Source organism: Erinaceus europaeus, chromosome 2 (genome assembly GCF_950295315.1).
Source record: "Erinaceus europaeus chromosome 2, mEriEur2.1, whole genome shotgun sequence".
In the NCBI taxonomy this organism is placed as follows: Eukaryota; Metazoa; Chordata; class Mammalia; order Eulipotyphla; family Erinaceidae; genus Erinaceus; species Erinaceus europaeus.
Window position 1 is genome coordinate 134055946 of NC_080163.1, and position 26722 is coordinate 134082667.

The following is a 26722-nucleotide window of genomic DNA, read 5'->3' on the forward strand; positions in this document are numbered from 1 at the left end:
AACTCATCCCACAATTCTGTACTCTTAGAGAAGTAATAGGGAGGAAGTCTATGCCCTCAGTTCCCTTATCTGGTCCTTCCTTCCAAGAAGTGGAATCTATGACTAAGAAGCACCATAGAATGGGTGATATTGTTTCCAGCTAAGCTACTGATAAGAGCCTCCTTTTGAAATCAAGTTCTTTCCAGCCTATCTGTGTGCAGATCAAGCAGGCCCCAGTTGTTGGTTCCAGTTTTGATCTTACATTTGGTTGTGGCTATCCTTAGGACTTGCTCCTTCACCAAAGAACAATTATCTACCAGTCATTGGGAAGCAAGAGGAAGTCTCATCTGTGCCTCAGGTTCTGGCCATATTCTTTGCCTCTAATGAGTATGATGACGTGATCACTATTTCAACCTTACATCTTTTCTAAGTGAATTAGAATATGAGGGGGAGGGATTATCAGATACGTCCCCAGACTTGAAGAAGCCACAATGTTTACCCTTTGTTTCATCATATTGTACTTGGGCTATCGTGTTTTCTGTTTGTTTGTTTGTTTGTTTGTTTTGGTGTCCCTCTAATTGTCAAGTCAAATAAAAATATGCTGAGGGAGCTGCCAGTGGACATCTTTATATCCTTACTGCATAAAGGTCAGATATCAGCCCTCAACACTATTTGGCAATTGTTTCCTTTCTCAATAATGCACTATTCCTTCTTCTCACCAATACTAATCACTGCATCATTACCAACAACAGCAACTATATCATCATTAGCACCAATTACAGTCATACCAAAATCCCAATACTATATCCACCAATGCCATAACCAACACCACTAACAACATTACCGTCACCAATGCCACCTCCATGAGTGTGGAGAACTGCAAACTGTTAGTGACAAATACTATACCAATTTGTTATTGGCACTGCTGTTACCTTATTCTCCTCTGGAGTGAAGAGAATCCGAAATGTGGATGGCACTCCTGGAGCTACTTTGTGCCCAGCATCTTTGGGGCTGATAACTTTAAAATAAGGTGAGCTTTCCTCAACTACTTTCACCATCCTTGGAATCTGTAGGAAAAGAATATGATGATGGGAACTTATTATGTAAAAAAGCCCAGGCTATGCAATTAAAAATGAAAACTGTACCACTACTCATTAACCATACAACCCTGATCAGATCTGATGCTCAGTTTTCTCAATTGTTAAGGGAGATGACAATACCTACCTTTATCCCAGTGCCTCACATAGAGTAAAATGTAATTAATGCATTTTAACTGTAGTTTTACTAACATTACTATTCATTCTTATTATTATCACAAGTCTTTGCTCAGTCTACTACTTAAATATAGCTATCTTTAAAAATAATAATAATAGGGGAGTCGGGCTGTAGCGCAGCGGGTTAAGCGCAGGTGGCGCAAAGCACAAGGACCGGCATAAGGATCCCCGTTTGAACCCCGGCTCCCCACCTGCAGGGGAGTCGCTTCACAGGCGGTGAAGCATGTCTGCAGGTGTCTATCTTTCTCTCCTCCTCTCTGCCTTCTCCTCCTCTCTCCATTTCTCTCTGTCCTATCCAACAACGACAACAACAATAATAACTACAACAATAAAACAACAAGGGCAACAAAAGGGAATATATAAATAAAATAAATAAAATAATAATAATAATAAAGTAAAAATAGTAATAAAATGTGGTTAGCTTTAAATACTGTTTAATCATCTGAAACACCCCCCCACACACACACACATACACACACATACACAAAGTCAAGCTGATTTCCGAAAAGTTGAGAAATTCTTTGGGTAAAGAAATCACATTTAACTAACTATATGCCTTCCTCAGACCATCCACTGCATGTGAAATGCTACTGCATCCTCACAATGATATTTGAACTTAATTATGACTCCTATTCTAAAGATGAAGAAACAGACACTTGTCCTAAGTGCTCCAGCTTCAATCAGCACTGTTAGGAGTCAAGTCTTTATCTTATTTCAGGGGCCAAGGAGATAGCATAGCAAAAGATGTTCATGCCTGAAGCTCTAGGATTCCAGTTTCAATCCCCAGCGCCACCATAAACCAGAGCTGAGCAATGCTCTAGTCAGTTGGAGTCTCTCCCTACCCCCTCTCCTTCCCTCCCTCTCTCTCTTCTTGTGTGTGTGTTTGCGTTTTTCTCTATATATCTCTTTTTCAATTAAAATCTTTTAAAAATGTTAAGTTTTTAGGGCTGGGCTAACAGTATGTTGTTTATGCAAAAGACTTTCATGCCCAAGGCTCTGAGGTCCTAGGTCTAATCCCCAGCACCACCATAAACCAGAGCAAGCAGTTCTCTGATCTAAGCAATCCAGATTCCCAAGTTAGTGGCTAAGAAAGTGATGGTATATGTATACAATAGAATATTACTCAGCTAAAGAAACAATGAAATCTTTTTTTTGCCACATCTTGGATGGAAATTGAAGGGATCATGCTAAATGAGATAAGCTAGAAGGACAAATAATGATGATCTCACTTACATGTAGAACTTACACTAGGAAAGGAAGAAAATACACAAGGTAAAACCTGAACTAGGTGTAGGCTGTTACAGCAGAGCCAAGGACTGAAGGTCTGGCTCTTGAGGCGAGGTAATTATAGTTGTACCCTAGAGAGTGGCTTGTAGTGTGTTCATAACATTCTTATCCTATATGTGTGAGGGAGAGGGAAAAAAATCACCAAGAACTGCATTCCACTCCAGTGAGGAAGCAAATGAAAAGTGAATATCACAGAAAATATATCTTCATAACCCAGAGAGATGCAGGTGTTCCATGCCAGTTCATGGACTAAGTAAGTCAAGAAGCAGGCTTCCATCAGCCATCTAGGACAAGGGTCCTGGAAGTCACTCACTCAGAATAATCCTGCCTGGCTGAGAGAAAGCTGTCCACTTCTGGTAGCTGAACATTCTCAAGATTAGGGCCCAACAATCTGAAAGTGTCTTACCAGAGGTATTGGGTCATCCCTGAGAATCCTTTGGCAGACAAAATTTATACATGCACCATACCTTATTTAAGACTTGGGAGGAGTGACCAAAGTATCTTTTGAATTAGTTCCTTTCTGTATTTAATAGCCAAAAAAATGCCTCAACGAGAGTCCAAAAGGAATGAAGAAAGGGAAAAAGAAAATCTAGATGTGAGAAACTGAGTTTGTTGGCAATCCTACATGAAAAGATGAGGGTCTGAATGTCTGTGTAATGTGTCTCTTCTAGAAGACTAGGGACATAACGCTTAGTGTCTCAGATGTTTTTCTTCTCTCTGCCTATCCTTTTAGCTTCTGACCCAGCAGTTTCTCTTGCAAACACGCTGACCATAAAGAACTAAATATATACCATTTTCTCCAGAGTCCCACTTTGCTGCCACTAAACCACACCATTGATCTCAGAAAAGCATCACTGATTCCTTTAATGAACTCCTGTACCAAGTATAACAGCAAGTCTTCCCATATGCCTTTTTCCTTTTTTTTTTTTATTTCTTTATACTAGATATTTTTTGTCTCCACATTCTCAGACTCTTCTAAGTATTCCTACTTGTCTTTGCACCTGAAGCTGGGCACTTCTCAGATGCCTTCCTCCCCATCTGACTACTTTCACACTTAACTATGCCTCATGCTGACCTTTTTTTTTCATTTATTCTCCCTTTTACTACTGTTAGATATCAAAGAAATCTTCAGGCACATTTTCTTCAAATAGAAACTAATTTATATCTGAAGAAAAAATGTAAAGGGATAAAGATAAATTCTTGTAACCACAAAGAGAAAAGGTATAAAAAGTGGAAGAAGTCACTAAAAATTACATGTAAACAAAACTGGAAAGTTCAAGATAGAAGGGATGAGATCTAAAAAGATCCTTATGATTCAAAGTTGTTTTTTTTTTAAATATAATTTGAAGGGGGTACAAAGGTAATTCAGCAAGTAAGAGCACATGCCTTTCATGCATGAGTCCCATCCACACCTCCACTTGAGAACAGCAAGGGCAGAGACAGACAGAACTATAAGAATTTTGGAAGAATGCTCTGTTGCTTCTCCTCTTCTTTTCTCATAAAAACATTAAAATAAAATGGGGCTGAGTGGTGGTTCAGCCAATAGAGTATACAAATTAGCATGTGCAAGGACTTGAGTTCAAGTCTTTGTCCCTATTCACAGGAGGGAGGCTTCACATTGTTGGGGCAGTGTTGTAGGTATCCTTTTTGCAAATTCCTTTTTCTTTTCCTCTGTCTCTCACTTATATAAGGAAGAAGAAGGAAGCAAAGAAGAAGGGTAAAGATGAGAAGGACAAAAAAGAGAAGTAGAAGGAGGAGAAAGGAAAAGGAAAAAGAAAAGTCACCACTGGGGATGGTAGAATTATGCAGGTACCTAGCCTCAGTAATAACCCTGGTAGCAGATTAAATAATTAATTAAAACTTAGGACCATAAAATCAGTGACTTAATAACTGGCCTATGGCCATACCTCCCTAAACATGCCCAATTTCCTCCGACTTAGTAACTGCTGTTCAGAGTTTACCACTTCAGTTGGGAAAATGATGGCTCTAACACAGACATTACAAACAGAAATAGTGATTGCCCTATCTTAAAATAAAGCTTATCCTGACCTATCACACATGAAAACTTCATGATATTCATCTTGCTAATCTTTTATTCAAGGAAAAGTTAGAATACATGTTGAGCATTGCCCTGGAACTACACATAGAAACAAATCTACATAGCTCTGTCTTCATTAATCTTACAGCCAAAGGGTAAGTTTTCATACTAGTTTTCTAGCCCTAACAAAGTATATTTCTAAGGTCCTATCAAATCCAATTTAATTCCTGTACACACACACACACACATATTCAGGAAATCTACAGCTATCCCAGTAAACATACTCACTGTGTCATTGTTCCTTAAAACCAGTGGAACTTCATAGACTTCACAGGGAGTGTAGTTCTGAAATACAATTTCTGATGGAAATGGCTGGAATAATGTCTGATCCAGGTCAATGCTTGAAAACTGCAGTTTAAAAAATAGTACATTAAATTAATCATATAGTCACACAATAGCAAATATGACTGGGAAGGATAAGAAAATTACATAGAACTATGGATAGTAAAACTAAGGATATAGTAAATATTCAAGAAAAATAAGTACAAAAAACACTGTTATAATTAGTGAGATTACTGTCATCAAAATGTTTAAGACAAAAGAAAGCAGAAATTTTGATGTTCACTTTTTCAAAAGAAATAAGCATATAAAAGCACCAACCCTACATTTCCATTCCCTGTAATAATGAATAAAATAACTGAAACCAATAAATTTAGAATAAAAAATGTTTACCAACTCTCTTTAAACAAGTATCTTTTAATATGATAATAACATGACATATAACATGATATTAATAAAAATGATATTATCATGTTTATTAATATTATCATAAATAATTACTGACCAGAATCTAGGAGAAAAATCAGGGGTGGGTGGTGAAGGGTAGAGTAGACAAAGAAAATTAGTCTAGCCACACCACCTCCCTAGAACTAGAAGAAAGACTACAAAAAAAGAAGACTACATTTTTCTAGGGATGCTATTCCCTAGAAGCCAAAGAAAGAAAGCAAGAAAGAAAGAAAAAAAAGGAACAGAAATGAATTCTCCCCTATAGTATCCAAAAGGATCCACCCTGTTCATCTACTTTAGACTTCTGAACTCCAGAACTGTAAGAAAGTAAATTTTCAGTGCTATAAGTCACTTCTAACTTACAGTTATTTGTTCCAATAGCAGTACAAGGGGTGGCTGAGATCCTGTAGAGTATTTTTCAAAGGGTAGCAGGACTACAGTGATAGAGCTTGGAGATAAAGACTTGTCAGAGGTAGAGGCACTAATGGGTCTATACTTCATTGATCTATAAAGGGCTAAGCATAAAATAATGACAAATTATGGGAGACAGGCCCTCAGTCCTTGAGAGTGAGGAGAGCTGGTATTCACAGGTATCAGAGAGTAATATCACAGGGTTCATTTCTATAATTTTCTAATTATAAAATTTAACAACTACTAACTAAAGTTTTTTAATCACCAAAAAGGTAACACTTAAAAAAAATCAATATCAGGGAGTCGGGCAGTAACACAGCAGGTTAAGTGCATGTAGCGCAAAGGGCAAGGACCAGTGTAAGGATCCTGGTTCAAGACCCTGCCTCCCCACCTGCAGGGGTGTTGCTTCACAAGCTGTGAAGCAGGTCTGCAGGTGTCTATCTTTCTCTCCCCCTGTTTTCCCCTCCTCTCTCCATTTCTCTCTGTCCTATCTAACAACGACGACGACAATAACAACAACAATAACTACAACAACAATAAAAAGACAATAAGGGCAACAAAAGGGAAAATTTAAAAAAAAATTTTAAATCAGTATCAATATGAGGGAATAAGATGTCCTAAATGAAAACCAGCAGAAACAAGAAACAGTAGATTTAGTGACCTCTTGATTAATTCATACTCTATATGCCTCTTTCTTCTATCTCATCCCCTCTCTTAATAAATAAAGATTTAAATAATAATAATGTATCACAGAACCAGAATGTGATTCATCAGGTAAAATCCTTACCTTTCCTATGGCAATTTCTATATTTAATCTTTTGGATCACATGAGAATTCAAAAGGAACTCTTTTTGAGATGGTGAAACGGTGATTTGGTGGATGGTGAAACGGTGATTTGGTGTCACTCCACGCAACCCCCAAAATATAGAATAAAACCTGAACTGAGCCAGGGAGATAATGCACAGGAGTTACATGTGAGAGGCCTGTTTTGATCTTTAGCACCACCAACAGCCAGAGGTTAGCTATGCTTTGATTCAATAGGAATGAATGAATAAATAAATAAATAAATAAGGGGGGGATTTTTCAGCTGTATTGCACTTGTTTGTGGCCTTGAATTCAATCCTCACCACTACATTATAAATATGTAGTGAGCAGGCAGTGATACAAGTATGAAAGCTATCTAGTATCCATGTTCAAGCTCCCAGTCCCCACCTGTAGGGAAAAGCTTCAGGAGTAGTAAAGCAGTGCTTTAAGCGTCTCTCTTTCACACCCAATCCTATTTAAATTTCTCTGTCCTATCAAATAAAACAAAGAAAAAATAAGGAAAAATATGGCCACTGGAAGTATTGGATTTATCTTGTAGGTACTGAGCCCCAGCAATAATCCTGGTGGCAATAAAAAAATAAAAATAAAAAGACCTCTATCAAGAAACTATAAAACTTTATTTAGACACATTAAAAATTTTAAGAACTGGTAAGATATAATACATCCATGAATTAGAAGAACTAGTACTATAAGAACGTCAATTTTTCCTAAGTAAATTCATGGATTAGAAGAAGAATATTGTAAAGATATCAATTTTCCCTAAATTAATGTATAAACTTACTATAATCTAAACCAAACTTCTCTGTACAATAAATGCAATAAAGTAAAAATAGCCAAGAAGCTTTTGGAAAGTAATTATAAAACAGTATAAATTAAAAAGAAAAACTAATTAAGATATTAATTTGGAGATAGATATATAAATTGACCAATAGTACAGAATATTCCAGATACATAATGGATTGCTGGAAAAGTCATGACATAATTTTCTATGCAAAAATGCATCATGACTTTTCTGACAACCCTCTACTTAAATCAACACTGTATTTATGGCAAAGAAGAGCCTCTAATATGTGAGGAGAAATGAACATTTGTGTAAGTGGTACTTGGAATCCAAGGTGAACTCTGTGTAGGTTGTACTCCCTATGCTACCTCCTACTATTTAAAATCAAGATTGAGAGGCTATGTCCACAAAGTCTACAACTTCACATCTCTGTGAGGTCTTACTAAACCAATCTCCAAAGCATGTAGCACATCCTTAGAGGCAGAACTGCCAACCCCATCATCTGGAATAAAGGAATAGCAACAAGAAATCCCTTGGATGTCACCTGGCAACATAAAATCATCTGAAAGGCAGGCTGAATTGGGAAGTTCACAAGTGAGCATATTTATAGGAAGGAATCTGTCATAAAGGTAGACCTAAAGAAAAGAACTCTGAATCTTAAGAACTCTTACAGTCAGAACCCTGGGAAAATAAAAGACCTGCAACTCAATCACTTTTCTTCCCTTCACCTTCCCTTCCAAATAAACACATCAGTACATTCCTTCATAAAGAACTGCACTGTTAAGATCATGGAGAATTCTTATTAGCCTGAAATAACATACAGTTACTGCCTCACCATTAACTGCTTATAAAGAGAAAGTTCAAGACAAATTTACTTCTTTCTTTCAAAGATGAGTGGTAACAACAATCATAATGATTCATCAACCCAGTGTCTACACAAAAATACTCAAGAAAAAAAAAGAAATTGGCAAATATTCACCAGAAAAACATTGTCATGTACACGATAGATTTTAAATTAAATAAAGTAATAAAAGATAGGCAAGGACATTACATAATGATTAGAGGATCAATCAGCCAAGAAGACTTAACAATTATTAACATCTATGCACCCAACGAGGGACCATCTAAATACATTAAGCATCTACTGAAAGAATTTCAAAAATACATCAATAGTAACACAATAATAGTGGGAGACTTCAATACCCCACTCTCACACTTAGACAGATCAACAAAGCAGAGAACCAATAAAGATACAAGAGAATTGAATGAAGAGATTGACAGACTAGACCTCTTGGATATTTTCAGACTCCTCCACCCCAAAAAACTGGAATACACCTTCTTTTCAAATCCACATAACACATACTCAAGGATAGACCACATGTTAGGCCACAAAGACAGCATCAATAAATTCAAGAGCATTGAAATCATACCAAGTATCTTCTCAGACCACAGTGGAGTAAAACTAACTTTGAACAACAAACGGAAAATTATTAAAAGACATAGAATTTGGAAACTAAACAACATGCTCCTTAAGAACCACTGGGTCAGAGACTCACTCAAACAGGAAATTCAAATGTTCCTGGAAACTAATGAAAATGAAGACACAACCTATCAAAATATTTGGGACACAGCGAAAGCAGTACTGAGAGGGAAACTTATAGCCATACAGTCACATATTAAACACCAAGAAGAAGCCCAAATGAACGACCTTACTGCACACCTCAAGGACTTAGAGGAAGAGGAACAAAGGAACCCTAAAGCAACCAGAAGGACAGAAATCACTAAAGTTAGAGCAGAAATAAACAACATCGAAAATAAAAGAACCATACAAAAGATCAATGAAGCCAAATGTTGGTTCTTTGAAAGATTAAACAAAATTGACAAACCCCTAGCCAGACTCACCAAACAAAAAAGAGAGAAGACTCAAATTAATAGAATTATAAACGATGCAGGAGATATCACAACTGACACCACAGAAATCCAGAGAATTCTGCGAAACTTCTATAAAGAACTATATGCCACCAAGCTAGAGAATCTGGAAGAAATGGAACAAATCCTAGAAACCTATGCACTTCCAAAACTGAACCAAGAAGAACTACAAAATCTAAATGCACCAATCACAGACAAAGAAATTGAAACCATTATTAAGAATCTCCCCAACAACAAAAGTCCTGGACCAGATGGCTTCACAAACGAATTCTACAAAACTTTCAGGAAACAGTTAATACCCATACTTCTTAAGCTATTCCATAAGATTGAAGAAACAGGAATACTCCCTTCCACCTTTTATGAAGCCAACATCACCCTGATACCAAAAGCTGATAGGGACAGAACAAAAAAGGAAAACTACAGACCAATATCTCTGATGAACATAGATGCCAAAATATTAAACAAGATCTTGGCCAACCGGATACAGCAATACATCAAAAAGATTGTTCATCATGACCAAGTGGGATTCATCCCAGGAATGCAAGGCTGGTTCAACATCCGTAAATCAATCAATGTCATTCATCACATCAATAAAAGCAAAGCCAAAAACCACATGATTATCTCAATAGATGCAGAGAAAGCCTTTGACAAAATCCAACACCCATTCATGCTCAAAACTCTACAAAAAATGGGAATAGATGGGAAATTCCTCAAGATAGTGGAGTCTATATATAGCAAACCTACAGCCAACATCATACTCAATGGACAGAAGCTGAAAGCATTCCCCCTCAGATAGGGGACTAGACAGGGCTGTCCACTGTCACCGTTACTCTTCAACATAGTATTGGAAGTTCTTGCCATAGCAATCAGGCAAGAAAAAGAAATCAAAGGGATACAGATTGGAAGGGAAGAAGTCAAGCTCTCACTATTTGCAGATGATATGATAGTATACATAGAAAGACCTAAAGAATCCAGTAGAAAATTACTGGAAGTTGTTAGGCAATATAGCAAGGTATCAGGCTACAAAATCAATGTATAAAAATCAGTGGCATTTCTTTATGCAAACACTAAATCTGAAGAAGAAGACATCCAGAAATCACTCCCATTTACTGTTTCAGCAAAATCAATCAAATACCTAGGAATAAAGTTGACCAAAGAAGTGAAAGACTTGTATACTGAAAACTATGCGTCGCTACTCAAGGAGATAGAAACTGATACCAAGAAATGGAAAGATATCCCATGCTCATGGATTGGAAGAATAAATATCATCAAAATGAATATTCTCCCCAGAGCCATATACAAATTTAATGCAATACCCATCAAAGTTCCACCAGGCTTCTTTAAGAGAATAGAACACTACAATCATTTATCTGGAACTTGAAAACACCTAGAATTGCCAAAACCATCTTAAGGAAAAGAAACAGAAATGGAGGCATCACACTCCCAGACCTTAAACTATATTATAAAGCCATCATCATCAAAACAGCATGGTACTGGAACAAAAATAGGCACACAGACCAGTGGAACAGAATTGAAAGCCCAGAAGTAAATCCCAACACCTATGGGCATCTAATCTTTGATAAGGGGGCCCAAAGTATTAAATGGAAAAAGGAGGCTCTCTTCAATAAATGGTGCTGGGAAAACTGGGTTAAAACATGCAGAAGATTGAAATTGAACCACTTTATCTCACCAGAAACAAAAATCAACTCCAAATGGATCAAAGACCTAGATGTCAGACCAGAAACAATCAAATACTTAGAGGAAAACATTGGTAAAACACTTTCCCACATACACCTCAAGGACATCTTTGATGAATCAAACCCAATTGCAAGGAAGACAAAAGCAGAAACAAACCAATGGGACTACATCAAATTGAAAAGCTTCTGCACATCCAAAGAAACTATTAAACAAACAGAGAGACCCCTCACAGAATGGGAGAAGATCTTCACATGCCAGACATCAGACAAGAAACTAATCACCAAAATATATAAAGACCTCAGCAAACTTAGCACCAAAAAAGCAAATGACCCCATCCAAAAATGGGCAGAGGAAATGAACAAAACATTCACCACAGAGGAGATCCAAAAGGCTAACAAACATATGAAAAACTGCTCTAGGTCACTGATTGTCAGAGAAATGCAAATTAAGACAACACTAAGATACCACCTCACTCCTGTAAGAATGGCATACATCAAAAAGGACAGCAGCAACAAATGCTGGAGAGGTTGTGGGGACAGAGGAACCCTTTTACATTGCTGGTGGGAATGTAAATTGGTACAGCCTCTGTGGAGAGCAGTCTGGAAAACTCTCAGAAGGCTAGACATGGACCTTCCATATGACCCAATAATTCCTCTCCTGGGGTTATACCCCAAGGACTCCATAACACCCAACCAAAAAGAGGTGTGTACTCCTATGTTCATAGCAGCACAATTCATAATAGCTAAAACCTGGAAGCAACCCAGGTGCCCAACACCAGATGAGTGGTTGAGAAAGCTGTGGTATATATACACAATGGAATACTATGCAGCTATCAAGAACAATGAACCCACCTTCTCTGACCCATCTTGGACAGAGCTAGAAGAAATTATGTTAAGTGAACTAAGTCAGAAAGATAAAGATGAGTATGGGATGATCCCACTCATCAACAGAAGTTGAGGAAGAAGATCTGAAAGGGAAACTAAAAGCAGGACCTGATCAAATTGTAAGTAGGGCACCAAAGTAAAAACCCAGTGGTGAGGGGTAGACATGTAGCTTCCTGGGCCAGTGGGGGGTGGGAGTGGGCGGGAGGGATGGGTCACAGTCCTTTGGTGGAGGGAATGGTGTTTATGTACACTCCTAGCAAAATGTAGACATATAAATCAGTAGTTAATTAATATGAGAGGGGGAAATCAATAGTATGTCTCAAAGTTTCTCAAAAGACAAACTGAATCTTTTTAATATATAGGCTATATATTTGATATGCGGACTCTCTCAAAAGCCTAGACCAAGTAGATTAGAAGCTTCCAATAGCACAGCTATATACAAGATACTGGGTACTGTACAGCAAACCATAACAAAGGGACTTTTCAAAGTTAACCCAATTAACAAATAATGTGATGATAATATTAACTATTGATTGTCTTTTTGAACCCTAAGACAGCAGGAACCTCACATCTTCACTATAGAGCCCCTACTTCCCCCAGTCCTGGAACCCTTGGATAGGGCCCACTTTCCCGTATGCATCTCCCAATCCAAACCAAATAATATTGCATCCGCCGATCACAACCTAACCAAAGCAACGATTGCCATCTCAACATGCTTCACCTCAGACTGTATCCAGAGACTTCACGTGTGGAATGACAACCCTTCAGCTTCATTACTCGGGTGAGACCTTTCCTTTAATTGTACACTCTAATTTCATCTCAGGTAGTTCACTTTCTAACAAAGTCCCATAACCTAGATATACACCAGTTTCTGTGGGAGAGAGCTTATGTGCACACGTATCCATACACTACTGCAAAATATATACCTGAAAGCAGGATTACACTAGAGTTTGCAGTGAGTACCTCCCTAACACTTCCTCTCCACTATTCCAAGCTTGGGATCCATGATTGCTCAACAAATTGTTTGGCTTCATATGTTAACTCTCTTTTCAATCACCAGGTTCCAGATGCCACCAGGATGCTGGCTAGGCTTCCCTGGATTGAAGACCCCACCAATGTGTCCTGGAGCTCAGCTTCCCCAGAGACACACCCTACTAGGGAAAGAGAGAGGCAGACTGGGGGTATGGACCGACCAGTAAAGGCCCATGTTCAGCGGGGAAGCAATTACAGAAGCCAGACCTTCTACCTTCTGCAACCCTCAACGACCCTGGGTCCATGCTCCCAGAGGGATAGAGAATGGGAAAGCTACCATGGGAGGGGGTGGGTTATGGGGATTGGGTGGTGGGAATTGTGTGGAGTTGTACCCCTCCTACCTTATGCTTTTGTTCACTAATCCTTTCTTAAATAAAAAATTTAAAAAAAAAAACATTGTCATGTAGTAATGAAAACGTTAACTATGTCATTTCACCATAAATTCAAAGAATATAGTGGAAGAAAAAACAAAAAACACAAAGAAAATACCCAAGAGTTCAGGGAAGATATAAGCAATTTGAAGAGATGAACAGTGCATACATTCATTCATTTATTGTTAATTCATTTAATACTTACTGAGTATCAAGTACTTTTCATGTGCTAAGAATTCAATAGTGAACAAAACAATAAACCCCACCCTTATGACATTCTTGAGGAAATGAACAAAAAACAGAAAACATGTATGGTCAGATAGTGACATGGTCATGAAGAATATTGCAGACCAAGGAGAAAGAGTGAATGGGGAACAATCTGTCTTCCCCTCCTCTCTCCATTTCTCTCTGTCCTAACAACGATGACATCAACAACAGCAACAATAATAATTACAACAACAATGAAAAACAGCAATGGCAACAAAAGGGAAAATAAGTTATATATATATATATATATATGAAACAGAAACAGAGAAGGTAAACAAAGTGAAACTTGAACTGGGTGGGGTGCATCACACCAAAACAAAATGAATCTGGGCAAAGGAGGGGATGGGAGAGAGTAGAGAGAATGTTGGGGTCCTAGTGCATGATAGTGGAAGGACCTAAGCAGGGGGTGAGAATGTTCTCCAAACTCTATCATGGCAAGAGGAGAAATTGTATCCATGTGTCAACAACTACATTGTAAACCATAATTCCCGTATAGAATTGTTTTTTTAAATTCCACTTGTATGGTAACTTTCACCACTTCAAGTTACAAGTATCAAGATCAATAAATGTGGAAAAAAGAATGTGTAAAACAACCCCAATAAAAAAAACTCGCTAGCCCAGAAACAACTTGTTGTGCTAGAGTTGTTACATTCATCCAGGGTCTATTATACATTTAGGTATGACAACAAGCAGCTACCTTTTGGTGCGTGGTTTCCCCCATATCTAAAAGTTCGATGATCCGTGGCCGGCACATGAATCGTGTATTCGCCAGTCTCTGCTCTGTGGTGAGGGACATTTCCTTCAGGAACTCCGAGGGTGTTAGCTGTATTTTAAAGCACCAGGATCAAAGATTCATAAGTGATTATGCTATAAAAAATGTTTCCAAACTACCAGCAATGAATAATTCGTTAGTGGCTTTCAGAATAATTCTGGAATGTCATCCCTTGTAAAATATTTAAAATAACTAAACAATACAAGAGAAGGACCCATGTACTTTTCAGCTCTTGCACAGTAATTTGAAATGACATATTACTACTAGTTCCTTATGATTTTGAAGAAATGACACAAAAGAACGAGGGACAAGAAAGCCCAGAAATTGCACTGGTATATGTCCAAAGAGTTTAATGCTTATGTTGAGAAGGGGTATCTGAGCAAGAAATGTGTAAGTTTCTAGAATCACTTTAAGGGTGTCAAAGCTTAGAAGTCTGAAATACTTTTAATGGCAAAGGAAACCACATATAGAAACAAAGATTATGGGTATTTAACTATCATACTGTATCAGAGAAACCTTATAAAATATTAAAGAATCTGGGAAGTACAGTCACATCGTTAATGAGTTTGGACTTTTTAGAAATAGTGACAGCATATTTAGGCATTCTTTGAAAAGAAGATCCATCAGTTACTTATATTGACATACCCAAACAGAAAACAAAAAAGGCTTCAACATTTTTAAATGTTAGGAGAAAAAAAAAATGCAACCTATCATTTCAATAAGCTAAACAAACAAGGGTTTAGCTAACTGGAATCAACCACTATTATTTAGTTATTCTGGAATGTTCACATTGTTCCAGGATAAAATTTTTATAGAAAGAGATTATGATCATGGACAACAACATAACAAATATGTGCCAAGACTTTTAGAACCTCTGAGGTACACAATTTATGATGGATTCATTTTGCCTTGGGTTAAAATCAATACATTTCAAAACGCCTAACAAAATTAATTACTGTGATTGAATCCATTTACATGAAGACATATTTCTGACATAGCCTTAAAGTTCTTTTGTATTGGAACCCAGATCAAAATGTTATGAGGTATCATATGTAATGTTATTTAAGTAAAAATAACACAGTTTTGGCACAAAGCGCAAGGACTGGCCTAAGGATCCAGGTTCGAGCCCCAGGCTCCCCACCTGCGGGGGGGGGGGGGTTGGCTTTACCGGCAGTGAAGCAGGTCTGCAGGTGTCTTCCCCCCCACACACACTTGTCAGAGGCAACAGGTCCTTGAAAGGCAAGGCCCCTGGGCCTGTGAGCAAAATTTTGGCTGGCAAAGTAGGTTTTCTGTGAGTCCCTGACCTTTCTCTTAGGATGATTAGAGAAAGCTGAGAAAATGATGAAGACTTTGCAGACTCTCTGGGAAAATGATGAAGACTTCGCAGACTCTCTGGGAAAATAATTGTCTAACTACATGAACTTTTGCCTCAACTGTATCTTGCTCATGTTTTGAGAAACTGTACTTTGCTTATGCACCTGGATTATGTTTTGAGAAACCTTATGCAGAGCCAGCATAGTTAAACTTTTTACTGTGTGTACTAAAAAGACTGTGAGAAAAATAAACCTGGGCGCTCAGTCATTGGGCTGGGGCCCTCCCGATCCCGTTTCACTGTCTTCTTTCTTTTCTCAATCCTAGAGCCCTCTCCAGGTACCACTGTTCCTGGTCAGCTGGCTCCAACCAGACCCACTATCCTCCCCTCCTCTCTTGATTTCTCTCTGTCCTATCTAACAATGACAGCAATAACAACAACAACAACAATAAACAACAAGGGCAACAAAAGGGAAGAAGTAGGCTCCGGGAGCAGTGGATTTATAGTGTAGGCACTGAGCCCCAGAAATAATCCTGATAGCAAAAAAATAAAATAATAACACAATTTTGAAATTTTAAAAAAAAGTACTCTAAATATTTAGGGTGGTGGGTAGATAGCATAATGGTTATTCAAAGAGAGTCTCATGCCTGAAGCTCCAAAGTCCCAGGTTTAATCCCCCATACCACCATCAGCCAGAGCTGAGCAGTGCTCTGGTAAAATAAATAAATAAATATTTAATAGCCAACATCATGCAGATGAATGATGATAGATTTTATTTTATACATATAACATAATTTGAGGCTAGTTTTTTCAATGTAGCAAATACTATGTCGAGCACTGTAAACCATTATTGATAATTTTTATAGCATGTAGATTATAATCAAATTCTCACTAAATCATTATAATTCATTAAATATTTTTATCTTAAAGGACAAAAATATGTTTTCATAGACATAATATAGTCATTATTTTAATGTACTTTATTGTATAAATACATAAACAAAGCTAACTCATACGATTACCATTAAAGAGATATGTCATTTATGTTAAATTCCGTGAAACTCTGACAACTGATTGGTTTTTAACTATATAAATAACAGTCTTACAGGGTAAATGTAATATTTAGAAAGCCTTAATAATTTGTACAATCTTACTCCAACTATTCAGCTTTAACCAATTCAAGCCTTTAGTTTTATATAATTTCAGAGCATCATGGGCTTACCAGTAGTAAGCTACGATGTTAATTAAATTGACCTCATCAGTCAGTAATTCTCTTTTGATATTCTGAGAATGCCAAATAGCAACTATCATTCTCCTAAAAAGATTGCATTAAGTTGTTTACACTAAAATTTTCGGATACACTACCATTCGGTTTACTTCTTCTTCTGTAACCACCTTTGGATTCAGGGGTGGCAAAACTTTGCTCTGAACTCCTTTCAGCGTTTTAACTAACCCCACATGAACCGAGCCCACAGACTTCTCCGGTCTTCTACTTTTCATTTTAGCTATTTCCTCTGATTACCTAAAAGTGGAAAAAAAATGTTTAAGAACAAATACAGTTAATTTGTGAATATTAGCCACTTGTTGTTCACTAGAGGTTATCACTGTGGTTCAGTGCTAGCATGACAACCCCACCATTCCTGGTGGCAATTTTTTCTTCCTCATTCCTTTCTAATAAATAATAGTGGTGGTTGGGATGAGGGAGATATAGAGAGAAATAAAAAAGTAAGGCATCTGTTGCATTGCTTCACTGCTTAAGAAGCTTCCTCCCTGTAGGTGAGGACTGAAGGATGTGTGTGTGTGTGTGTGTGTGTGTGTGTGTGTGCACGTGCGTGTGCATTCTCCTACTAACCTTTGGATCTCTTTGCTGTCCTTAGGCTTGGCAATAAGTGTGCTTATCTGGATGTGCCACCATTTGGCCCCCATGTATTTATCTTTAAAGTATTTAATTTGTGTTTAATTACTTATTTCTAAAATGTCACAAAAATAAGTCTTAAAGAAAAAAATGTGTTTAATTAATTACGCCATAAAATGATTTTCTAGTCTTTAAATTTCCCAAGTCATTTCACACTTCCTTACATGTGTATAGATATTCTATCATCTCACACCATCTGCCTAGCCAAACTATTCATCCTACAAAACCCAGGTGCCAGGATCTAGGCTTTCTTTAAAGTACTGAAAGAATGTCAGTCATTCTGTTATATGTGATATACCTCTGTTATTGAAAGTAACACACTGTACTGCAATCATTTGCTTGCAAACTTATCTCTACTTCCAGAATGTAAACTTCTTGGCCATAGGCACGATGTGTGATTGGCATATGGAAGAGACTGTTAATATTTGTTGAACTAAATATTACTGAATATTTTTGGCCTCCCCAGACCAAAATATTTGGTAAAGACTCCCCACTTTGTCTTGCTTTCTTTAATGTAAATATTTAACTTCAAGTTCTTTCTAATAGGATCTGTAAGTGTGAAGTAAGATTAAATATGTATATAACTTCTGTGACACAGTATTATTTTTTCAGATAAAAGAAAGAATGTAACTATGAACTTTGAAAAAAAAAAAACAGAAACAGCTACTCTCTTCCCTGATCCAGCTTTCTATCCCTTTTTCCAGCCATGACATCATTTTCTCAGACAATAACTTAGGTCCACCTGCCTATCAGATGTCAGGCTCAGGAAAAAACTAGTAAAGATGTGGGCCCTTTGTAATATACCTAAAATAGACCTACTAGTTATTTCCAAAACAGAGACCTCAAATCTTCATCTGCACTATTCCAGCCTTTAGGTTCATGATTAGTCAACAATTTGTTTGGCTTTATATGTTAACTCTTCTTTCAGCCACCAGGATCCAGATGCCAGCAGGATGCCCACCAGACTTCCCTGGACAAGTGACCCCACCAATGTGTCCTGGAGGCCTGCTTCCCCAGAGCTCTGTCCCACTAGGGAGAGACAGGCTGAGAGTATGGATTGACCTGACAATGCTCATGTTCAGCAGGGAAGCAATTACAGAAGCCAGACCTTCCACCTTCTGCACCCCATAATGATCCTGGGTCCATACTCCCAGAGGGTTAAAGAGTAAAAAAGCTATCAGGGTAAGAGATGGGATATGGAGTTCTGGTGGTGGGAATTGTGTGGATTGTACCCCTCATCCTATGGTCTTGTCAGTGTTTCCATTTTATAAATAAAAATAAAAATAAACAGTTAATAAGACTTTGTGAGAACTATGGTGGTTATTGTTGGGAGAAAGGAGGGGAGAAACACAGAAATTTGGTGGTGGGTATGGTGTTCAACTATATACTATAATCTTACAATCTTGTGGCCCACTAAAAATCAAAAATAATAAAGAAAAAGAAAAATTAAGCACAGCTAACTCTTGGGAGGGGAATCCTGCATTAAAACTATGCCTTGATAGATATATACCATTGAATACCTTTAAAAATACATTGTGGAATACTTTTTAAGCACATAATCCAGATTCATTTTCTACAGGGAGCTGAGTTCTACTCATCTCTAGAAATTTGTAAGGGGAACTGAGTTTAAAAGTGTTGGCCAGGGTGGGATATGGAGATTGGGTGGTGGGAATTGTACGGAATTGTACCCCTCCTACACTATGGTTTTGTTAATTTATCCTTTCTTAAATAAAATAAATAAATAAAAAATCATTGAAGTTTAAGGCAAAAAATAAATAAATAAAGTGTTGGCCAGTTTTTGGTTGGTAAGGCTTCTTCAGGATGTATACTATTGAGTTAGGGAATGTCCCCAGATTCTATGGACTGTATGCAGTTCACATACATGACTACTATGAGCACCATGACCACACTCCATTCCCATCTCTAGCCAGCCCTTTTTGCTTTCCCTTCTACCTAAATGCTTCATTGACTTAACTCTTTGTACTTTTTTTTTTTAGTTTCCTTCCATTCCTAACCCCTCCCTTTCCAGAAAAGTCAAACAAAAGTTAAAATGTTTGTTCCTATTGCTATTTTACAGCTCAAAGTTAAAAAATATTTTCTATATAGTGAGCAATCTATAAGATGAAAACAGATTTCAAAGAACTCCAATGCCAAGCAGTGCATTTCAAATTTATACATTACTATAGCTCACATGCCTTTGTCACATTTAAAAAATGTACAATTTATTTTATCAAATACTTTCCCAGGCCTAGCAAAATAATCTGGATAGTTTGCTTGCTTTGTCGGGAGCAAGTCCTAGGTTTAAGCACAGTCCCCATCCCATTGGAGGAAGATTCAGTGATGTGGTGTGTCTCTCTTTGTCTAGCTTATAAAGTCAGCCTAGAGCACTGAAACCCTAGTGAGGACTACGTCAACAAAAGTGTTTTCTCCACTATTTAATCAATATGAGAAGGGAAAAATAGATTGAATGTCTCAAACTTTTTGATGCACAGACCCCAGTTCTTAACATATATTCCTTTAATCTAAGCCCTTAAGGCTTCAAATTGGTAACATGACTGAATTTTAATTGTGGGTTTAAGTTGTTAATACATTTCCAATAATGACTTCTCTTCTTCGAAATATTATATCAACTATAACCTTATACCAGAGAGACTAGAAACAACTAGCTGAGTCACTATATTAGATAGAGCTATATGTAAATAGCACTGAATGACATAAATGATGGTGAGGTCTTGTTCAATACAGAAAATCCTAATAATGAGATTTTCAAAGTCAACCAAATTTCCAAATAAATTGGTTATAATAATAACTACTACATTTATGTTTTTTTAATTTCTTTATTGGGGAATTAATGTTTTACATTTGACAGTAAATACGTTTCTAATAATGACTTTCTCTTTGAAATATTTAATCACTTATAATCAGACAAAGGAGAACAGAAGTGTTACTTTATAAGATACAGCTATATGTAAATAGCATAAAAGGACATAAATTATGGTGAGGTCTTGCATGAAACACCTAATCCTAACAATGGGATTTTCAAAGGCAAACCAATTGCCAAATAATTTGGTTATAACAATAACTATCTATTGTCTTCTTAGACCATAAGACAGAAGGAACCTTCCCTGTTCTCTATAAAACCCATAGTACTACCAGTCCTGGAACCTCTGGGGTGGGGCTCACTTTCCTGCAAGCTTCTCTCAATTCATACCAACTGATACTCATTTCTACCTAATCAATGCAACCAGTACCACTTTGGCATGTTTCACTTTGGACTGTGTCCAGAGACACCAGGTGTGGAATGTCAACTCTCCATCTTCATTACTCTGGTGAGACCTTTCCTAGCTCATAGGACTCCTTGGTCCCATTTCGGGTGGTGCACTTTCTAACAAAGCCTCAAAACCTAGATGTAGACCAAGGCCCATGAGATAGGGCAAATGCATACATGTATCCATAAGTTAGGGGAAAATATCTACATTAAAGCAAAAGTGCATAATAGTTTGCACTTAATAAATGTAATCAAGGGAGCTGGGCAGTAGCACAGTGAGTTTAGCACACATGGACCGGCATAAGGATCCCGGTTCCAGCCCCCTCTTCCCCACCTGCAGAGGGGTCGCTTCGTAAGCAGTGAAGCAGGTGTCTATCTTTCTCTCCTCCTATCTACTCCTCCTCTCTCAATTTCTCTCTGTCCTATCCAACAACAACAACAACAGCTATAACAATAACAACAACCACAACAAGGGCAACAACAAAGGCAACAAAATGGGGGAAACAGCCTCCAGGAGCAGTGGATTCATAGTGCTGGCACTGAGCTCCAGAAATAACCCTGGAGGCAAAAAATAAATAAAAGTAAAAAATAAATGTAATCAAGTAGTATGCACTCAATAAGTGCAGCAAGTAGAAAGACCTAAAACAGACGCCATAAAGTACCTAGTCAAATGGTTTCTACTTAGACCAAGATACCCTCCTCACCTACTTCCTCACCTACTTCCTATTTCACGTCCCTCAATCATTCCAAGGCTAACCTTGGCAGACAAGGTAAGGACTACAAAAGCTGGATAAAGGCAAGAGACTGGCTTACTTTAATGACGACCCTTTGGTCGCTACCAGGCCACCCCATCACCTGGAGCCCTAGTCAGGGAATCCTGGGATTCCCACACAGACATGGTGGGCATAGATCTCTAACATATCCCTCTTTCCACTATCTCTGGTCATCTCCATCAGGAACAACATAATGGACCCCTTGGTGGGCCCCTATAGGACCATACCCTCAATGTGGATCAACAATCGTAGGGACAGCCCCATTCTCCGAAGGAAGCTTGGGCAACATACTCTACCACTAGAGGACAATGGGTCCTGGAGTTAGTGCAGCCTAGAATGTTCCTATCCATGACCACAGGTTCCTATCAGACCTACAGGGATGCAGAGATTACACAGGCTCCTGCGACAAACATGGGCCCCAAACAAAATCGATGGAATTTACAGTTAACAATGTCTATATACTTTCCCCATATTTAGGAGTTACTCTCTTCCCTGATCCAGCTTTCTAGTCCTGACACCATCTAGTCTGACACTATCTCCTCAGACAATACCTTTGGTCCACCTGCATACTAGATGGTTCAGACAAAAACTAGTAAAATCATGGGCTCTCAGAATATACCTAAAATAGACTTCCTAGCTTTTTCCAAAACGGAGACTCCATGTCTCAGCTACTATATTCTTGCCTTTAGGTTCCTGATTACCTAACAATTTGCTCTGCTCTATATCCCAATGCCTTTTCAACCAACAACTTCCAGATGATACCATGATGCCAACTTGACTTCCCTGGGCAGACAGCCCCACCAATGTGTCCTGGAGCCCCACCTCCCCAAAGCCCTGCCCCAATAAAGAGAGAAAGACAAACTGGGAGTATGGATCATCTGCCCATGTTCAGCAGAGAAGCAATTACAGAAGCCAGATCTTCCACCTTCTGGATTTTATAATGATCCTAGGTCCACGTTTCCAGAGGGATAAAGAATAAGAAAGCTTTCAAGGGAGGCGATGGGAAACAGAGTTCTGGTGGTGGAAATTATGTGCAACTGTACCCCTTTTACCCTATGGTCTCGTCAATATTTCCATTTTATAAATAAGTTTTTTGAAAAAATGTTTTCGATTAGTTTTGGAAAAAAAATGTTTCTCTCTAAGGTGCAGTCAGCAATAATAAACCAAAACCATAAGAATGTATTATGCAGACCAATAGTATAAAAAATTATCAAATACAGGCATTTGTTTATTTGTTTTTGCTTTGTTTTGTTTTGCCACCATAGTTATTACTGGGGCTCAGTGCCTGCACTACTAATCCACTGCTACTGGTGGCCATTTTTTTCCTTTCCTTTTTTTTTTTTTTCTAATTTTTATTAGATAGGACAGAGAGAAATTAAGAGAGGAGGAAGAGAGAGAGAGGGAGAAAAAAATAGGCACCTACAGACCTGCCTCAGTGTTCATGAAGCATCCCCACTACAAGCGGGGAAAGCATGGGGGCTCGAACCCAGGTCCTTGTGCTTAGTACTATGAGCGCGTAACCAGGGGCATCACTGTCCAGCCCCCTCAAATCTAGGTTTTAATCTTCCCAAATGTCAGGCTTCCCATCTGTGTCATGCATGGTGATAACAATACTGAACTGACTGTACTAAGTATCTGTTACAACACAAGCTGCTCCAAAACTCAGGAGCTAAAAACAAACAAACAAAAATTTCTTACAGCCTCATGATTCAAGAATCTGGAAGCAGCTGGGGAAGTGCTCAGTGGGTCAAGAGCACACTGCAGCTCCAGAGAATGACTCTGCATGTCAGAGAAGTGCTACTGTATATGGCATGCCTCCATTACCCTTCCAGCTTATTCTTTTTCTCATTAAATAACTAAATCTTTTTTTTAAAGAAATTGGAAGTAAAATGGCTAAATGGTTTGAGCATCTCTCATGAGACAGTATTCAAAGAAATAGCAAAGACTAGTCAACTGAAGGTGACTAAAAGTGAAACTCTACTTCCAAGATGTCTCATTCAGAGGTTGAAAGACTTGATACTGGCTACTTGTGGGAAATCTCAGTTCTCCTTGCCAGGGGCTTCCATGAGCTTTTCAGCAGGCCAGCTTGAGAGTCCTCACAAGATGATGACTGACTCCCTCCAGAATGAGCAGTCCAAGAGACCACACAGAGGCTGCAGTGTCCTTTGTGGCCTACAAGTCACACACCACTACTGTTGGTCATAGAGATCAGCCATGTTCAGTGTGGCAGAGGCCACACAAACCATAAATACCAGGAAGTGAGGATCACCAGTGTTCATCTGAGATGCTGGCTATCGCATCTGCCTCAGATATTTACTAAAAGGACTAAATCAATGTTTGTAAGACATTTCAATTTGAACAGTGTGTAGCATATAAATGTTCTTAATGTTGTCATTAGCAGAAATTTTGATCTAAAAGAAAATTGAAAAAGCAAAATTCTTTCAGCTAAATCTTGCCTACTAGAAGTAAATAACAGCATATGAACTTGTTCATGTCTTCAGCTTCTGATTAATAAGAGCAGAGGCAATCATACTCTGGATACTGATAAATATTTATTTATCCTCCAAACATTATTTATCAAGAAAATACTAAAAAAAAAAAAAATAGGGAAAATGTTCAAGTAAAGACATCATGACTTGTCAAATAGAGTTCCCCAAGTATTAAGAGTAAAAAAACACTGCTTTTCATTTTTGAAATCATGCTTCTTTTCTGGTTTTCTACTGTCTCTAAAACTGTTTTGCTCCTTAGTTTTTATCTCTTTTGACTTGTAGTACTCCAGACTTCATAGGTTTCACATTGGGCTCTACTCTTTTCACCTTGAAATACTTCCTGAATTGTATGGCTCATACCTGAGGTAGATGAAAAAGAGACAAATTTCAAAGAATCATCTTATTTGACCCAAGGTAAAGAAAAGGAAAATGAAGATGCATGCTGAAAAGTAATTTTCCTATGTCCTGAATTATAAAAATAAAGCTCTTCTGAAGGAAATGTGACATATTGAAGCTTATTCAAACTTTAGAAGCTTCCAGAACAGACACAGGCATAAGTGTAAAAAAGCTAGTGTGGACTCTGGGAGGGAGAGCTTTTAGGTCCTGCATTATTACAGTGGAGGAGGACCTAGGTGGGGAGATAGTGTTTTGAGAAAACTGAGAAATTTTACACATGTATCAACAAGTGTATTTACAGTTTAACGTAAACCATTAATCCCCTCAATTAAAAAAAAAGTGCTGGCCTTCTAAAAAAAGAAAGAGCTATCAGTCATTCAGGAAGAACACAACAGGAATAGAGAGAGCTATGGTTACAGATAGTGCTTACTACCATTATTTTTACAGTTTTATTTTTTGTTTTTCCACCTTACTGGGGGATTAATGGATTATAGTAAAGTTGGCACATGGGCACAATTTTCATGTCCCTGTGGTGTCTCCAGAGCACTCTCACCCCTTACAATCTTTCCCATCACCATACACTGAGATAGGCCAAAAACACAGCGCTTATGTGACTTCCCCCCCCAGACCCCATCACATCATTTTCATGAATTATGTCAAGGGTTAAAGTCTACACTTCAGTTTCAATGAAGGGGGCAAAAGATAAAATAACATTTTTTTGAAAGATTTTATTGCAGTATGTCATGTATCACCAAAGTATTATCTTGAAAAATTATTGCAAAGTAAATATTTGGATAATGACTACCTAGGTAAAGAAACTGAAACTGTCAGTTTGCCCAGTCTCAGTCACTAAGCCATTTCCCCACTAAGGGTTACTGCTACCAAGGAGTTAGAACTCACTTCCTTGATTGCCTTTGATAACCTAAGTGCATCCTTGAACACTACAATTTTGCCTGGTCATTATTTACAGCAAAGGAATCATGAGGTATGAAATCTTTTGGGTCTGGCTTCTGTTTGCTTTATTTGTTTTAAATCTTATTTTACAACATTTAGCTTTAGTCTGTTCACTTTAATTTAAGAGTAATGGTGCAGTGTGTGAGTATACTGCATTTTATTTATTCATTGTTTGCTTAAGATTCAGGTTGTTTCCAATTTGAGACTACTGTGAATAATGCAGAAAAGAAAATTCTTTAAAATGTGAACAAGGACAAACAATTCATGTCAGGAGAAATGGAACTGCTGAATTATACTGTATGATAGAGAATGCTAAACAGTTTTCTAAAGTAATTGTACCTATTTACTCATCCACTAGCAATGTATGAGAGATCGGGTTGCCTCCAATCTTGTGAACACAGTTACTGTAGTTATCTGGTAGGTTAAGAAGATATTTCTCTGTGGTGTTAATTTGTATTTTCTGACCACTGATGAGACTGGATGACTTTACTATGTTTATTGGCCATTTGGATGCCCTCTTTCATGAATTACTATGTGAAGTGTGAAGTCTCGACTTTTTTCTGTACCTTCTGTTGGGAAATTGTGCAGATGTGGTTGAGTTAAGCAGGGCCCACACACCACCCTATGCTAGTATGGCCAGTCCCTTTATCTACATACCAATCTTCAGCTTTGTCTTATAAATAACTAAAGGTCTCCTCCCCACCACGTTATCCCCTCGGGGTATTGCTAATTCCCACCAGCTAAAATCATAGCTGAGTTCCCAGCGTGCCTTTTTCTTTTCTCCACCTCCTTTCCTAGCCATCTCCGTTCCCGACTTGCCACTTCCAGTTTTATCCCATAAAACCCACTTCTATTCCTGGTTTCTCTCTCTTTTCTCTCCTGCGTCGACCTGGAGAAGGGCTGGCGTGCAGAGCTGAGGCGGCCATTGTGGTTTGGCGCCATCTGGCTTAACTGGCTGTGCTCACACCTGACTGGGGCGTCCCGTGTGAATAAAGAATTGTATTACCACGCTGCCACGAGTTCCTGGATCCTCTCTCCCGCCCGCAACGCTAGCCCGGCAACTTTCCTTACTGATTTAAGTCCTTCAACTATTCTGAGTGCAAGTACTTTATAATCATGTGTTGTTGCTGTCATTTTCAAATGTATTTACTTATTCTATGGCTTATTTTGTTTTCATTTCAAATTGTTTCATGGTTTAATTCCTTCATGTTCATCACTGGCCTACATACCTAAGATAGCACCTGGGACAGAACTCATAATTATTTGCTGAGATATTAAATT

General features: G+C 38.0%; 1 protein-coding gene across 1 annotated transcript in view; it reads right to left on the minus strand.

Moving 5' to 3' along the window:
* HYDIN (HYDIN axonemal central pair apparatus protein) overlaps positions 1 to 26722 on the minus strand; it is a 477232-nt gene that overhangs the window by 416542 nt on the left and 33968 nt on the right. The window contains exons 2-5 of the mRNA XM_060172033.1: positions 17012 to 17168; positions 14260 to 14385; positions 4867 to 4986; positions 912 to 1046 (exon numbers count right to left, since the gene is read on the minus strand). Of these exons, the coding sequence (XP_060028016.1) occupies positions 912 to 1046; positions 4867 to 4986; positions 14260 to 14385; positions 17012 to 17146 (516 nt within the window). The 5' untranslated portion in view covers positions 17147 to 17168. The remainder of the gene's footprint in view (positions 1 to 911; positions 1047 to 4866; positions 4987 to 14259; positions 14386 to 17011; positions 17169 to 26722) is intronic.